Raw genomic sequence first — 17,167 nt, 5'->3', positions numbered from 1 at the left:
GCAAAAGCCTTTAACAGTGTTTTAATTAGAATGCTTTAAGAGAGTATTTTTATAACCTCATCAGTTTACTGTCACCACTCGGTGTACCAGTGACACTGCTTATGCATACAGGTCCTTGTTTACCAGGCAGCTGTAACCAGGTGGCATGCTGGGCTGAATGAATCAAGTGATGCCTTGTCACTCACTTCTCACTGATGCTGCAGCACTCACAAGCCGGGCGCTCTGACTATAAAACCTGACAGATTCATAAGATCATCCCAGTTTGGGCCAATAATATGGAAGACCAACTAGCAATGAAATTCAGCTCACCCAGGGAAGAATTTGCCCCTCTGTTCCTCTGAAAACTCTCATCTTCACTGTTAACCCTTCACTGACATCAAAGTACATTGCATATTATTCTCCTGCCCCTGGCAGAATCATTTCCCTTTATGTCTAGGGAAAGCCATTGTTGGAAGAGAGCTGGAAAGGTACTTTTATCACTATTATAGTAGCTGCAAAGTCATACACACATGGCAGCACTCATATCTAACAGTTTCTGCTGCAGGCTCAGCAGCACCAACACAGGTTTTAATGTAGAAATCGGTCTGCAGCCAGCCAGGAGAACCCACAGCACCCCAGTTCAGCCACATTTCAGGGTGGCCGCTGCCAGGAGCTGGCAATACCCTGCAAGATACAGGAGACCCACGGAAGGAGATTTTGGGGACACAGCTGGAGGGACATGTGGAAGGAGATGCTCCATGCCAAAGGTGCACAGCTGAGAGACCCCCAATGGGGAAGCGACAAACCTGAGGGACCACAGTCAGGCCACGCTAGCGTGGAGACATCCCTGAGGGATCATGGCTGACTGGATGCCCATGCCAGGGCAGGGACCCTGAGGGACTGAGGGTAACATGTCAAAAGCAAGGGAAGGGGAGACCAGGAAGGTGTTTGACTGAAGCTGACCCTAGGAAGGGAAACAACAGGGTTTTCCTAAGTGGTTATTTTCATTTGTGCTCTTTCTTCTCAACCCCCAAATCAGCAATTAAAACTTCATGTTAAACTCAGTCACGTAAACATTCCACAAGTCAAGACAGTTTTGACCACGACACTTCATCCCAGATTAAGTTCGCCCTTACCTTAGGAGACTTCCATCTTCTTTTACCCTATTTGTACACGAATCTTTTACAGAGATGCAAATCTAACGCACACAAAGCACTAAGCAATAACATCAGGCATCAACAAGGCAGGTAATTAAAGTCTTTCCACATCACATTCCTTTACATTGCCTTAGTAGTCAGCAGCATAGACGCAGTCAGATGCAACAGGTAAATTCAGTCCTTATAACCCCTCTAGCTGAGACATAAAAGGCGGGTACACTTCAGTCTCTGCCAAAACTATAGCTGAAGAGGATGCTTAAACCACTATCACCCTCTGAAACAGGCTGGTAGAAAGGGTTGGTCACTCAACTCATAGGTTGGTCACTGTCAGTCCATCCCAGGTGCAATAATGCATGTCACAGATTAAATTGAAAGCTGAATGGTAAATTGAATCTATTTAGATCCTTTCAGTGCCATAACCACTGTTTCTAATAGCAGTGTTCAAAGTGTTCACACCTCATAAACTGAAATTAGTAATTTCAGATAAAAATGGCTATTCTGAGCATTTCAGATGCACACGAGGCAGGAACTCATCGAAGACAAAGCGGTTTTCTGTCATAAAACTCCATAACGAAAACACCGGAGTAAAATCCTCAAGTTCAACTCCATACATCAGGCTAATCTCCAGAATGGGATTTTCTCACCACTCATCTTGTAAGAGGTAGGGCGCTGTGCAAATATATCTAAACCCATAATTACTGAAGAGACATTAAAAGGATTAATTTATTGCAATAAAAAATGCAGACTTTGAGGAGAATTCATTAACGCTCAAAATCCAACCATGCAATAAATAATACTAATGAACTGAGGAAAAGGAATAGATGAACAGGTACTGACATGATGTCTTCTGCGCATTGCTGGTAAAGGGGATCTGACAATTACTCCACTTGAAATGTAATTCTAGTAAGGGGAATGCTAGAAAGTGAGGGAAAGACTCGTTAGAAATACACATGTACATATATACACACACATTTAAAAATGTATGATGATGAAAACTGCTTTAATTTAGCCCAAAGGAGGCTATAATACCATTTTCAACACCCTTAAGCTGTGTTTACATTAGCAAACAGTGCTGTGCAACAGGAGCATGAAACAGCTGTTGCTGAGACGTTGCCAGCACACAAACTATACATATGCTGTGGGGGTTATTGCCAGCTAGCTCCAGGCTGGTCCTGGGGACTGCCTGCCATGCACTGTGCCTTAGGGACAGGGCTGGAGGATCCCTCTAGTTCGGTTTTGTCAGAAGGGAACTCAATGCATACTCTAAGGCTGCTCTGTAATGGGAAGCAGAACACATTGATTGTGTGTATGGCAGCAAACATGACATTTGCTTCAAAACCAGCCTCCTGACTTGCACTAAAATGCACAGCGGAAGCACTCAGTTGGTTCACTCTAGGACAAAACCAGCTAGATAAAGCAGAAATCTAATTGCAGCACTCATTACCTAGAAGATCCAATGACAATGAGGGGTATCTAAAATAGCCTTTTTGGTACAGTGAGCTGTGATAGCTGTCAAAACAGAATGTAATAATGGTTTCCCATGTGCTTGTGAGCTTCTGCAATTTGCTAATAGGAAAAATCAAGCACTTGGTTTGCTATTTTGGAATGATGACTATTCAAATAGCGCACTAGGAGTTAGCTGGGCTGCTTCAGTTGGCATTTGCATACCTGTATGTTCACTGCTCCCTGATTTCACTGGCATTGCACTGAAAGGAATTCCTGGTGCCTCAGCTGTGATACTAAGAGCAGATTCGTTTCATGCTGCGATCTGCGCTGGCCACAGGACATGCTTCTTCACAAGAGATCAAAGTTTGTATGTTACAAGAGAAGACATGGTCGCACCATATTATTTGTGAGGAGCAGTTCGAGAGAAAGGAAGAAGCTAGAAATGCCAACAGGCAGAAGACAGCTGTCATAAGTAGGCCAAGTATCTGTTGGTATTTTTACTACAGGAGCTGCTTCTACCACCACCACCCCATTTGTGTAGTTGAGAGGATGCAGAGTACCTAGGTCTCCTCAAACAAATCACAATACATCCAAAGACTGAAAATGCCTGTCCAGAGAGCTGAGATACTGTGATCCATCTACATACAAGAGGCAAAGAAAACAAATGACAGAAATACAGAAGATACATTAAAAGGAACAATACAGAGATTGAAAACTCTGACACTTAACTAAGCAGAAAGAAGCATTTCCTCACTGTTTTCTACCTGCCACCTGTGAGTTTTACTCAGTTCTCCAGTTCTTATGGTGAAGGAGGTGGGGAGTTGCTATGCCCTGCTACCACCTTTCCTGGTGTAGGAGCCCTTGTCTCTTCACTCATTCCTTGCCTGAAAGCTGCTCCTGCCCATTATTAGGAACAGTAATTATGCTTTTTCTTCTTTTGAGGTTCTTAGACACAGTCATCAGGCTTGTGGCAGACTCTGGCAGCTCTATAGGGAGAAAGCTCCGAGACAAAAGATGAGCCTCCCTCTTGTTCTGTTAAATCACAGTCAAGTTACTAAAAATCACCTTTTCCTTTCTCCCCACAACCTCATGCGAAAATGCCAGCCAGGCACCAAAAGCTCACCAAGATGAGAAGATTTGGCTTTTATCAGTTTTAAAATGAGTGATTTAAGGTGGCACATACACGATGATGTTATTCCCCTTGCAAGTACACTCTCAGAGTGCAGAGCAAAGGTGGGTGTGCACGAATTACACATCCCCTGCAGACATTGCCAGGAAGAGGCCTTATTACCATAATGTTTCCCTCTACAACCCTAAAACAACAGGCTTCCTGAATACCACAGCTTGAAATCACTGACGGGCTGAAATCTTTAACACATCCTTCAGATCCTTGTTAAGGGCTGAGGAATTGCCTTCAAGCCTTCCTTCTAATCAAGCCAAGGGAGCCACTGGCGGTGTCGGGACATTTGGTAGCTAGCAAGGAAAGGGATAAAGCAGGCACTTCCAACCCTGCCTCAGAGCCAGCCCCGAGTGCTTGTGCCTGCATCAGCGCACGGTTTAATCAAGCGCACAACTCCAGGCAAGCAATGATTCTGCCACCAGATGTCACCAAGAGGCTATTATGCCTGCTGAGACTGAAGCCTCTGGTTCCCCTGCAGGCAGGGCAGGGATGGATGCAGCACTGTTATCAGCCCTACACACACGCAAACTCGTTCCTTTCTACCACTACGAGCTGAAAATGAGCTTAAAGAGGAGGATTCCTTGCAATCGACTGGCATCACTGCGCGTTCCAGGTTTACTTATGTGACATACAACCTAATTAACCTTCACAGTGACAAGCTTCACATCAGTCACAAACTGAAACTCGGAATCTCCGATTAAGGATTTTGTCTTGAGGATAAGGATATTAAGGATATTTGTCTTGAGCCTTGATTAAATATTGATAGAGGAAAACTGATGAAAACTGTTTCATAATCGTTTTACTTAATTTTTTTCGTCTACTAAATGCAACTCCAATGGCCATTGTTACCAAAGGTAAACCAAGCAGAATTTATTTCAACTCTGAGCAGTAACATCTAGAGGCAGTGATGAAATTATTTCTGTAAAGACTTCAAGTTTTCTCTGGCTGCACTCCATTTAAACAAGCCCTAACTATTCCCTTAAAGCCAAGGCTAAGCTAAAAGTACCTTCTCAAATCTACCCTGCAGTTAGTGTTTTTCTATTCTTAAACTAAATAAATCCTGAATGTGACAATGATTTGAAAGCCATTCAATTCTGAATTCTGAACTCCCAGTAAGGATACTTATTATAAACAATAACCAGAACAGCAGAAAGAATATCCGTGATATCCTTTGGAGCATTATTGCAGCTACAACCTCACAACTCTCACATGGCACAAAACAAATATGCTTCTACATACACAAAATGTTGAGGAGCAGAAGCACCTCCGCTTCTCTGCCTCCCCTGTGAAGAGGTCAACGGGTGCTCACTGGTGGGGCAGCAGCTCTCAAAACCCAGTTCTGCCTCCTTGCAAGGTGGAGAGCCCGAACGACCGTTATAGAAGAGGAATCCTTTTATCCAAGTGGAAATAAAATGCATTTAGATGGGATGAATATGTTTTCTAAAGAGGGAATGCAGACCTGTGAGAAAAAGGGGAAGATGTATCATGGGATAAAGAACCATACCAGATAATAACTGCAAAACCACAGTTACTCAGCATCAGCTGGCTGTAACTGCCTAGCAAAGATTCAGGTGGTGAGAGCGTAAAGAGCAGAGAGTGAACTGTTTCTTGCATTTTGCAGCAGCAACCTGGGATAACTGCTGCTCATGAGCAGCCATCAACTGGTCATCAACTGCCAATACCAGCTGCTCTTTGGTAACTACAATTTAAAGTAACCCATAAGCACGCATCAAAATTAGCTGCTGCAAAAATCAGCTACCATTCAGCACCTAATGAGCACAGACCATGTACACAGATTCTTAACAGCCTGATCAACTATGCAAGAGCAGCAACTGCACCAACAGGTCACCAGGACATCATACAGCTCCTACCCCACTCGGCAATGGAATAGGGACTTACACAGAGGTAACAAAGCTATGAAAATGCAATATTTTCTTGAATATTTTGTGTAGAAGAACTGAAGAAGTAACGACAAGTCCATGAGGTACCAAGCCGGGTGATTCACCACAATGCCCCTTGTATTCAACCTTTTGAAGTTATCAAGTGTAAGCATCTGGAATGTAAGAATTAACAAGGAATGCTATTTGATCACCTGCTTAATCTCACAAAAACTCAAAGTTATCACCAAAAACCAACCCCAATTCTTACCTCTGTTCCTTAAGCTGACACTAGTTCTTGTGTGGCCAGCTGCCTTGGAGAGCTGTTCAGCCTGAAGGGTTTCTGATAGTCAGCTAGGTTTCACTGGATCACCCCCATTCCCCCCCTTGTTCAGAGTTATCACAAGCATTAATGTTGACACAAGGAAGCAAGACATGTGCCTGCATGGAGGAAGGGAAGCATCAGCACCACATCTGCTTAAAGCACTCATGAATACTACACCCTTAGTCATGTTCATATTTAACACCCTGACTATGCTGCTAGTTACAAAGTACAGTTCTGCCAAAATATTCAGTTGAATTGCAGACTGTCATACTCAACTGTTGAAAAGGTACCCATTAGGCCTTTAGGCAGCGTTTTGTCCTCACCTGAAGAGGAAAGCAATTCTCAACATATGAGGAAACTGCTTCTTCCACATTTTAACTTCGGGTTGATTTTTCTTTATTAGACATCAGGAACTGAAGAAACCACAACTCAGCTGTTGACTGGGAAAGAACATCCCAGCAGGGTATTTGAACTTTGGCTTAGAAAAGAAAGAATTTTAGATATTCTTAAAGAGAACCCACGATCCAGACTGATCAAAAACATCAGTTTTCTGCACATCTGAATCTTGTTTCCTTTCACCCACCCATACTTTTACCACCTGTCCTCTTTGACAAACATGGGAACAGTGCGTTTGGCTTTGATACGTTACAGGGAATGCTTCCATTCTCACAGCTTGTACTGGTGAAGCTATGAAACGAAACTCACAGACAATTCAAGCAAGCTGTGGAAAAAGAAGTTTCATCTCGTTTTATCTCTAATCCTCACAAATAAAAGAGTAAAAAATGATAGTTCTACAATGGTAACAATTTCAGTTATTAACTAGTAATTGGATTATTGATATGGCCTGTCATTGTAATGGCCCAGTGTTAACAAACTGACCTCTAGTCAACGTAATAAAGCTTCTCTGAGCAAATAAAAGTCTTATTTTGAGAAAATATACAAAAAAATCACAGCTATTATATTAAAAACTCTGTTCAAAACATACACAAAATAATTATCAACACATTTGGTTCATACAGTGCTGCTTTAAGTCATGAAATCGACTATTTCATCAAGCAAATCAGTGCTAGAAACGGAGGCAAGGACAACCCTCTCGAGTTTGTCTGCTCGGGGTCAGACAGAATAACAGAGTTGGTCTGTACTCATTACAAAGTTGGGAGCCATAACGTAAAATGAAAGGAAGCTATGAATGCAAACAAAAAACCCACCAGCTTTCCTTGCAGTATCCCATTAAGCTGCTTCTGGTTTTCTGTGACAGAACCACATTTAGAACACAAATGGCAGCAATCTCCATTCACACTATTTTATCTGTTCTCAACAAAACCCCCCTGAAGGGCACATGGATTCCTTGGGACTCAGATGTCCGTTTAGACACTCACCAATTCCAATTTCAAAAAGCCAGACACAATGACTTCTTGTTACAATTCAGGTACAAGTTTTAACTGGTGACCTGAAAGAAGCAACCTAAAGCATGTGAACCCCAAGTCATCCCGCTCATTACGTAGTGCTGCCAACCCATATTTAAATGTGACTATGTTTTGTAATGAAGAATAATCAAACTCTGCTCCTAACTACAGTACAAAATTTATAGTAACACTCTGCAGTACTTGTTAGCTTGTGGAAAGGTGCCCAAAAGCATCACCTGTATACATACTTCAGACTGTATCTCTGTTTGTCATCCAGCAATCTGGACTCAAAAAAGAGACAGCATCACATGGCTGCAACCACTTCTCCCTTGCCCAGTCACTCAGTTGAGGCAAAACTGCTCAGAATTTCTGAGGTTCAAACACAATCAGTTCTTTCCCATCATACAACTCTTGCAGTTGGTTTGACTCATACTTTATGGAGGGTTTTTCAATTTGCATCCCAGGCTCCAGAGCATTCTGTCCAACTATTTTAAGACTCATAACTTTTATTTTCCAGGTATTTTCCCTAATGGGACAGCTAATGAGTCCAAAAATTTGTTCAAAGATACCCAAACACGAGTTGCCTCTATGTACTGTGCCAGCCACTGCCACCAGCACTAACCCGTGTGGAGACATGGCACATTTCAGTCCGCTGGCATGCAAATTCGGGTTGAACAGAAGATACTCTTCTTTAACCAAGGAGAGTAGACGAAGGCTCACCATTTCTGCACCAACATATTCTTCCATGTTTTTTTCTAACGTGTTATACGAGAACTTCATTTTGGCATCATCCCAAAAATGCTGTGGTCCCCACTCTTCTTCAGATTTTACTCCCAAGGGATGTTGAGAATTCAGGAGTTCAAAGAACCACTGACAGAATTCTTCTCCTAGATTATGAATATCATCTTGCACTGACTTTTGGCTGTCTTCACGACTCTGCAATAAAGCACGTATTTTTTTCTTAGAACTATTTAGCTTTAACATGGGAGATTACTACTTAAAACAGCAAAATCACATAAATACTTATTTTTACATTCTAAGACTTCAAGTGTTCTGAGACAGAGTGCCTGAAGAGAAACAACAAAGCAAAACCTTACTTTTAAGATCATAACTATCTTGTCTAGACAATCAGGGCAGGTGTTTTGATTTCTAGTTAGCATAGTCCTTCGCTTTGTCTTGATCTACAATTCACAAAGGGGGAAATCCTGCCTCTACTGTAAAAAGGCAGAGGAAGGATTTTTGAATAACTTGTGTGACACCAGGATTCTCACACTGAGAGACAAAACTGCTTCTGAGTAAAAAGTGCCTGGGTTAGTAACTTTTCACTGGCCTTCCAAAGGAAGGTTACAGAAAAACTAGAAGGATAAAGACCCAACCTGAAAGGTCTCATATTAAGGCATGTCTACTAAAACATGCTTATAAATAAGTCATTATGTTGTCGTATTTTTCCTGTTCCATGTTGCCTTAAATATCTTCTTTTTGGTACCTTTTAATTTGGTAAATTATGTTGGTTTTAGCATCGTCATATAGCTGATAAATAAAATAGTACTGATTGGGAAGTCCCCTTTTGAATATGCACATCCAAATACCTGAAGCTGACCTAATACTTCTGATTTATGAGGGTATTTTACCTATGTCAGTGGAACACATTAACAAAATGCATAATTAATCCAGAAAGGACTGAAAGTGAAAAAATTAATGTATTCTAGATTTTTTTCTCCATCAGATTATGTGCATGAATTTAACCCTGTTTGGCAGCAAGACTGCCAAAAATCATCTAAAAGATGCCTGGTCACATTAAGGAGTGGTGTTTGTAGTCTTGACCATATTTCTAATAGGAAAAGCGCCCAAACCAAAGCAGACCCTAACTTACGTTATGTTTGCTGCTCCAAAACAGACAGAAGTCATGGGGTATCTCAGTTACTCTTCTAATTGTACAACTGATCACTTGTACAGACTGAGACAATATGACACTGGGATAGAAGGGCTGTGGGATTTTCACACAGCAGCATAGGCTAACTCTGGGAATAAATGCACCTCCATTCAGCCTGTCAGAAAATCCACCCTTCCAGACTGTCATAAAACCCTTTGTTCAACACTGAATCTGTTGAGAAAGTATTTTTAAGTAGTGGCACAAGGTAAGCATCCTAGCAGATGGCTAGACCTTCAAAGAATAATCTGCAAAGGCTCAGTCAAAGGTTCTTGTCTTGTCTAGAAGCCTTAGGGAAAGATGGGCCAGTGGAAAAAAAAGTATGACGACTCAAAACCTATCTTCCACTAGTTCCCCATAGGTCATGGACAAGCCACTTGTGCCCTTTTTTCCTTTGTTTTACAGAAAATGACACACACACACTCCTAATAAGTATCTAAGATGCAGGGGGATATTAAATAGCTCAGAATAATATCTAATAGTGGGTTGCTGAGACAGACAACAGAGTGGTGGGTTTAAGTTTTAAAACCAAATTCACAGTAAGTGGTAAAAGCAAGTATCGGTACGCAACAAATGGTGAAAACTTATCAGAAGAGGGTGACAAGCCACTCCAAATGTTGTATCGCTATATATGCACTCTAATAAAATACACAGTAATGTTTTGGACACTATTACAGGTCAAGCTGAGGAAAAAAATCCCGAAAAATATTCCCTGCAGTTGAATTCTTGGTGTGTCTGTAACTATGTGTAAAAGAATAGCAAAAGTTAAGCACAAATAGTTATGAAACAAAATGGCTTAGCAATTAAGATATTTAAGACAGGTTTTTAAGTTGATTATAAAAGCATCCGGTTTACAGAACACTTCTTTCTAAAGGAAGCATCGCTGTAAAAGGCAAAAATTGGACGCTCAAGCAAAAGTCCTGTGAGCCTATGTAATGTGTACATATGTAATTTGTTTATTCTCTGCTTTCTCCTACAATAACTAAGACTTTGTCTTAAGAAAAATAACCCAAACTTTCCAATATAAAGACACATCACTTGAGGTGACGTGGTTTTTTGAACAAGAACTAAACGTATAGTTACTTTGTCGGGTTTCTCAGTATTTGCAATTTGACAGCAAGACTATTAGAAGTAAATCAAATTTCAAGTTTGCTAACACTGCAGTCTAGGAAGCACTGAAATAAACATGCTTAAAGTAAGAATGAAATAATAAAGTATGGAAAGTTAGAGACTTTTATATGGAAATGCTGAAAATTGGAAATTTCCAACTCTGTTGCACAGGTTCACAATACCCATTTCTTTAAAACTGCGAGGGCTACAAGAATTAAGAGAAAGAAAAGGCAAAGAAAGAGTTTTGTTGATAAATGAACCAGTTGAATTTCTCATTCTCTGTAAATGTGTTTTAAGTATTTTGGAGAATTTATTTTACTTACCTTCAATCATAAAATTATGCTATTGCATAACAGCAATAGTAACACAGTGATACTTGGGAAGTGCTCTTGCAAGAACAACATATTATTTCCAAAGCATGCAAACGAAAAGTTGTTCTGAAAACAGTTCTCAGCTACATCATAATTCTGAACAGGTAATCCCAAAGAGAAAGCTCCCTGCAGTAGGCTATCAACAGCTACAGAGCTCTAACAGTCCAGCTGGTGGGGCTGTTGCCCATTAGGTCGCTGAAGCGTAACACTTGAGAGGTGGTTATTTAGAACTACATGGTGAAGATCCAAGACAAATAAAACATTGGAAGTTAATTACACCACAAGGATTTGCTAAATATCATCATTTTGAACTTCCAAATAACTTATAGTTGCCAAAAAAATAATAATAGTTGCGCTGTATTAAGAGTTTCTAATATCAAGGGAAAAAAAAAAAAAATCACACGGACCTGGCAGTGCTACAAACTGTACATTTCTAAGATATAAAAATTTGCTAAAATCCATTCTGCACTCTAACTACGTGAGGCAAGAAGGAAAACAGCTTGCAGACAGCGCTGCTTTCACTGCACTGTCTCTAGGAGTAGATCAAGGCCACCTACAAAAAGCCAGTTTTTTCCCCATTCCCTTCCACCCCTGCAACATTTTAGTCCATAGCCTGTCAGATGTTTTTGCCCTATGATCTATCACCAACAACATCTCTTTGCTCTGCTCTGGGAAGTGCCCTACGAATGGTAATGCTAGAGCCTGGCATAGTTGGAGGATGAACTGGAAACCCTGTATCTATACAAAAAGTTCAAGATGATCAACCACATTAAAATAATGATAAGGGGCTATGCAGGCTTCTGTATCTTCAGCACTGTTTTCAGTAGTCCTTGAATCCACAGAATTATTTGTGAATACCCTACATTTCAGCTTACAGGACAACTTAAATATCAAAGAGCATGTAGAAACCCACACACATTAGAATTTAAAGGCACTAACATACTTTGCAAGACAGAGCAAAAGATTCTGCAAGTGATGCCTTGGCACAGACACCATTAAATGATGCAATTAAAACAAGAAAACAAACAAAATCAAATAAAGTAAGAGGAAAGAGATTCAGTACCTTCCCAACACCAGTGAAGAACCACATTTTGGACATACACTAGAACATTGACACTGATTATGCTGCAAAAGCAATGCTAAGCATCCTCAGGTCTTTCAGAAAGCAGCACTCACCTCTGCTTGTGTTTTGCGCTCCCCTGATGCTGAGGCACTTGTTGTTAACTGCCCACTCCAGTACTGCTTTACATGATCAATGAGGACATGTTTCTCACAGGAAGGAGACACTGCAATTCCTTGTGTTGCCAGGTACTTAAAGATTATTTCTCGATAGACTTTTTTGCGTTTCAAGAGCTCTTCTACACTTCGGCTGTAAACCACAATGGCATGAATGGCTTCTGCAAGTAAAGAAATCTAAGTTAGCTGTGGCTTCTCTCGCAGTTAAAACACAACTATGCCATTTCTTAAACTCCTGTCCACCTCCAAACCCAGCATAAGACAAGCCTAAAGGAAATGCAGATTGAAAAAGTCTGTTTGCAAACTGAAATCCAACCTAATGATATTAGACACAGACAATACACAAAGACTTGGGAACATGCTTGAAAAATGGCGTTGTTTTCACTGAAGACTTTGCTATCTCATAATCCCTACTGCCAGCATCGATGACTGCTTGGAATTGATTATGTATTATTTGAGCTTGATGAAAAGGACGCAACCTTTTCTTCCAAATGAAATGACTAATATTCTCCAAGGATTTTCACACTGTTTGGAAACTTCAGGTGTTTCCAGAAGGATAAAGATTCTTGCATACAACGCGTTCCACCTGTAGTTCCCCAACATACACCTAGCCTTAACCGCAAATTAAGTTAATTTAACCCCATTAGGGCTTTCTGCTGTTTGTCACTATACAGCACCTCCACTCATCAAATCCTGAGCTTGGTTTCACCCTCCATTTGAAAAGCTTTAAGGTATTTCAAAAGAAGCCATCTGCCTGTCTTCTTGGAAGCAAGATTACGTGGAGAAAAAAGAACCAGACAAATCTTTTATGGGTCTTCTGGCTATGGAATGCAAATCTTAATTTCTGCGTCAAATGGGCATTTCACATGATCTGGTCACCAAACACATTGTTATGTCGAAGATTAAGTTTCAAATAAGCCTATGAAGAATAAACTTCCTTGGCAAGTTATCAAATGTTTCCTGCAAACAGAAAATAGACAGAAATGCAGGCAGAATGGTAACTAAAGTAACCGCTGATTCCTTGTATGCTGAACAAGAGGTCTAGTACCAGAAGGCTGGAGCTTTTCAAACAACACACAATAATTTGGGAAAGTGAGGTTTCATTTAGGTTGCTGAAGACTGATGGAAATGGAAGTAAACCTGGTTTATCTCAGGAATAAAAAGTACAGGTATAATAAGACCTGAATGGCCAAATTTGGAGGTCTGAGTTGTGCCACATGAAATACAGCCAAGGGTTTTGGAAGGGTGTATTTCAGGGCAGCACACTGAGACACCTCAGGTAACTTACAAAAGTAAGCTTTTCAAAACAAATCTCAACATCTACAAAGTGATGGGGGGGGGGGGGGTCATACCTGAAAGTGCTCTTTTCTACACAGAAATAACCTCAATATTAGGTTTGTGTTTCACCCTTTCAAAACCTGAAAGCAAACGCCATTAACGCCGACAGCAAGGGGGCAACGGGGTTTTCAACACGGTTTTGAGCGCCAGCAGGGCACAGCTGGGGCACAGCAGTGCTCGAAGCTCACCCAAGGGGCAGGGGAGAGGATGCCTAAGAGGCAAAAACAAGCGCTTGAGAGCTGAAAGCCCGCTACAAACACGAGCGGCCGCCAGTTCCTCGGCCACGACAACCTCCCAGCAGCCCAACGTGCACCGGCCACTGCAGGCAAAGGCCCCCAACTGCTACAACCCAACCAAACGCAGGGGCACAGCTCCGCACGGGGACGGGGCAGTGCGAACACCCCCGGCCGGCACAGGCGCTGGGGCGGCCGGTCCGGGAAGGCCGCGGCAGGGGGCTCCGTTGCCGGCGCGGGCCGAGCGCACCTTGCCGGCTCTCCGGGTGCACCAGGCGGTTGGTGACGGTGTCGGTGAGCGCCAGCAGCTCCTCGGTCTCCAGAAGCTCCAGGAGCTGGCGGCACCCGGCCTGCTCCCGCTCGCTCAGCCCCAGCGACGCCATGGCCAGGCCCGGCCCAGCGCAGCGGAACCGGGAAGAGGCACCGCCGCATCCCAACGTGAAGCCCTAGCAACGGCAGCTTCCGGTGCCCCCCGGGACACAACGGCTGAGGGGCGGCGGGTGGAAACAGCGGCTGGCGCTGAGGTTCCGCCCGGAAGCCGGCGCCGGCGGGTAGGGAGGCGTCTACCGGGGTGCGTGGCCCGGTCCCGGGCAGCCCATAGCCGTCAGCGGAGAGCAAGGGCCAGGCAGGGAGGGTCCGGTAGCCCGCAGGTGGAGGAAAGCCACAGGGAAGGCCTGGAAGGCTGATAATATGGTGGGGTGCATCGGGAGGAGTGCGGCCCGCAGGACGAGGGAGGTGATCCCCCCCCGGCTACTGACCGGGGTGAGGCCACATCTGGGGCGCTGCGTCCAGTTCTGGGCTGCCCAGTACAAGACGAGGAGCTGCTGGAGAGGGTCCGGCGGAGGCCACAAGGATGATCAGCGGTCTGGAGCACCTCTCCTATGGGGAGAGATTGCGGGAGCTGGGCCCGGTTAGTCTGGAGAGGAGACTGAGAGAGGATCTTGCCAATGCACATCTCAAAGGTGGGTGCCAGGAGGATGGTGCCATGCTCCCTGCAGTGCTGCCCAGGGAAAGGACGAGGAGCAAAGGCCATGCACTGAACCACCGAAAGTTTCACCTCAACATGGGGAATGTGAGGTATGCAGGAATGGTTCCCGTCAGCAACTTAGGAGTTCTTGTCGCCATTGCACTTTGGGTGGAATCGGAACCCCTTGTGACCATTGTACCGTGTGGGGCATGTATAGGAATGATCATGATAAATGTCCCTATCAATACAATAATGAGAGAGAAGAAGAAACAAAGGAAGAATCCCTCTTACTCAACTGCTTTGTTTTTCAAAGGGTGCTTTGTTTAACTGCTTGGTATTGCTTTGTTGTTTAGTGTGCTTTGATTAACTGCTTGAATGCTTTAAGGGGGTTAGGTAACTAAGAGATAGATACATCCTGTTACAGGATAAGTAACCAGATAAGGGATGGAATTTATGGGGCTAAGATGGTGGTTAAGCTTGTGATAGACATAGAATCATAGAATAGTCAGGGTTGGAAAGGACCTCAAGATCATCCAGTTCCAACCCCCCTGCCATGGGCAGGGACACCTCACACTAAACCATCCCACCCAAGGCTTCTTCCAACCTGGCCTTGAACACTGCCAGGGATGGAGCACTCACAATCTCCCTGGGCAACCCATTCCAGTGCCTCACCACCCTCACAGGAAAGAATTTCCTCCTTATATCCAATCTAAACTTCCCCTGTTTAAGTTTTAACCCGTTACCCCTTGTCCTGTCACTACAGTCCCTGACGAAGAGTCCCTCCCCAGCATCCCTATAGGCCCCCTTCAGGTACTGGAAAGCTGCTCTGAGGTCCCCACGCAGCCTTCTCTTCTCCAGGCTGAACAGCCCCAACTTTCTCAGCCTGTCTTCATACGGGAGGTGCTCCAGTCCCCTGATCACCCTCGTGGCCTCCTCTGGACTTGTTCCAACAGTTCCATGTCCTTTTTATGTTGAGGACACCAGAACTGCACACAATGCTCCAGGTGAGGTCTCACAAGAGCAGAGCAGAGGGGCAGGATCACCTCCTTCGACCTGCTGGTCACACTCCTTTGGATGCAGCCCAGGATACGGTTGGTTTCTGGGCTGCGAGCGCACACTGAAGCTGGCTCATGTTCATTTTCTCATCGACCAGCACGCGCAAGTCCTTCTCCGCAGGGCCGCTCTCCCTTTTAATGTATTACCAAGAAGTTCAGCAACGTCTTCACTGGAGAAAGACCCCAGCAACAAGAATAATGGAAGGGGGCCACATTGGCATCTGGGTACAGAAGAAGGGATTGGCTAAGACCCCAGACCAAGAAGTATAAGAGACTAGACCCCAAAGACCCTGGCATGCATCTCTGGTGGAGCGGAGACTCCCTGGCGCACCCAGTGCTGCTTGCTTATTGCCTCTTTATATTGATCAATTGTAATAAAAGTAATTAAACCAGATCATGGCTAAGACAGAGTTTTTATAACAAGGAAGAACTTCTTTATGCTGAGGGTGGCAGAGCCCTGGCACAGGCTGCCCAGTTGGGTTGTGGAGTCTCCCTCTCTGGAGACATTCAAACCCACCTGGATGTGTTCCTGTGTAACCTGCGCTAGGTGGCTCTGCCAGGCCAACCTGTCCTGCCCCAAGGCACTGGCCCCCAGGCCCGCGGTGACCACTAATCCTGCTCGCCCTCAAGCAAGCAAAGGCGGCTGCAAAGGAGGACAGAAAGTGAATGTCCCACATGAGTTTAATGACGACTTCGTCATTCATGCAGAGCTCACACATCCAGGCTGTTTGGAGATAGAGGCCTTCCACAAACAAGGCTCCTGATGGGATCCAGCTGTGTGCAGCAGCCACCATCAGATCTTTGGGAATGGCTCGGTGCTCCTGCTGAGGTCCATGCAGATGCTGCTGGTGGAAACAACCTTTGGAGGTCTACTGAAAGGCCTCAAGCTGTGGTAATGCCTACGGTAGTCACTTCAGCTGCGCTGGTGGATCTTTGGATAGCTGAAATGCAGCCCCTAAGGTTCTGAGTCAGTCTTCCACTTGTAATGCAGTGTATAAAGGACCGTTGTGGCTTAGCCCCAGCTGGCAACTGAGGGCCATTCAGCCACTTGCTCACTCCCACCACCTCGGATGGGATGAAAAGACTCAGAAGAACGTAAAACCCACAGGTTGAGGTAAGAACTGTTTAATAAGTAAAATATAGCAATAATAGAAATAACAATATTGATTATAATAATAGGGAACAGCAAAAAAAGGAGAAAAAAATAATTGAGAAAACCCAGGTGATGCACAATACAATTGTTCCTCCCTGAGCAACAAAACAGGAGCTCCCAGCCAGTTCCCCCCAGTTTCTATACTGGGCATGATGTGCTGTGATACGGAATATCGCTTCGGCTTGTTTGGGTCAGGTGTCCTGTCTCTGCTCCTTCCTGGCTTCTTGTGCCCCTCACTGGCACAGTGTGGGAAACTGAAACGTCCTTGAGCAGGGTAAGTGCTACTGAGCAACAACTAAACCATAGGTGTGTTATCAGCATTGTTCTCACACTAAAACCGAAACACAGCATTGCAGCAGCTACTGGGAAGAAAATGAACTCTAGCCCTGTCGAGACCAGGACAA

The 17,167-nt window shown here is 43.9% G+C and overlaps 1 protein-coding gene and 1 long non-coding RNA gene across 2 annotated transcripts; one reads left to right on the top strand and one right to left on the bottom strand.

Annotated features, from left to right (window-relative positions):
- Window positions 1–6,858: 6,858 nt before the first annotated feature.
- C4H3orf38 (chromosome 4 C3orf38 homolog) lies at window positions 6,859–14,075 on the bottom strand. Its single transcript, XM_065676021.1, has 3 exons — window positions 13,839–14,075; window positions 11,958–12,178; window positions 6,859–8,306 (listed from the first exon to the last, which is right to left on the bottom strand). Exons 1-3 carry the CDS (start codon window positions 13,969–13,971, stop codon window positions 7,731–7,733), a joined length of 930 nt encoding a protein of 309 aa, XP_065532093.1. The 5' UTR covers window positions 13,972–14,075; the 3' UTR covers window positions 6,859–7,730.
- A 1,396-nt stretch (window positions 14,076–15,471) lies between these two features.
- LOC136012927 (uncharacterized) lies at window positions 15,472–16,004 on the top strand. Its single transcript, XR_010612069.1, has 2 exons — window positions 15,472–15,559; window positions 15,709–16,004. It is a non-coding gene; the product is annotated as an uncharacterized LOC136012927 (long non-coding RNA).
- Window positions 16,005–17,167: the final 1,163 nt, after the last annotated feature.

The sequence above is a fragment of the Lathamus discolor genome, chromosome 4 (assembly GCF_037157495.1).
Source record: "Lathamus discolor isolate bLatDis1 chromosome 4, bLatDis1.hap1, whole genome shotgun sequence".
Classification (NCBI taxonomy): Eukaryota; Metazoa; Chordata; class Aves; order Psittaciformes; family Psittacidae; genus Lathamus; species Lathamus discolor.
This window is presented reverse-complemented; position numbering and strand designations above follow the sequence as displayed.

Excerpts from the sequence above, each read along its gene's own strand:
- C4H3orf38 (XM_065676021.1), bottom strand. The coding sequence starts at position 13,971 with ATGGCGTCGCTGGGGCTGAGCGAGCGGGAGCAGGCCGGGTGCCGCCAG. Across the intron at positions 12,179-13,838 it reads GCACCCGGAGAGCCGGCAAG|AAGCCATTCATGCCATTGTG; the intron begins GTGCGCTCGGCC and ends CTTTACTTGCAG. Across the intron at positions 8,307-11,957 it reads AGCGCAAAACACAAGCAGAG|AGTCGTGAAGACAGCCAAAA; the intron begins GTGAGTGCTGCT and ends GCTTTATTGCAG.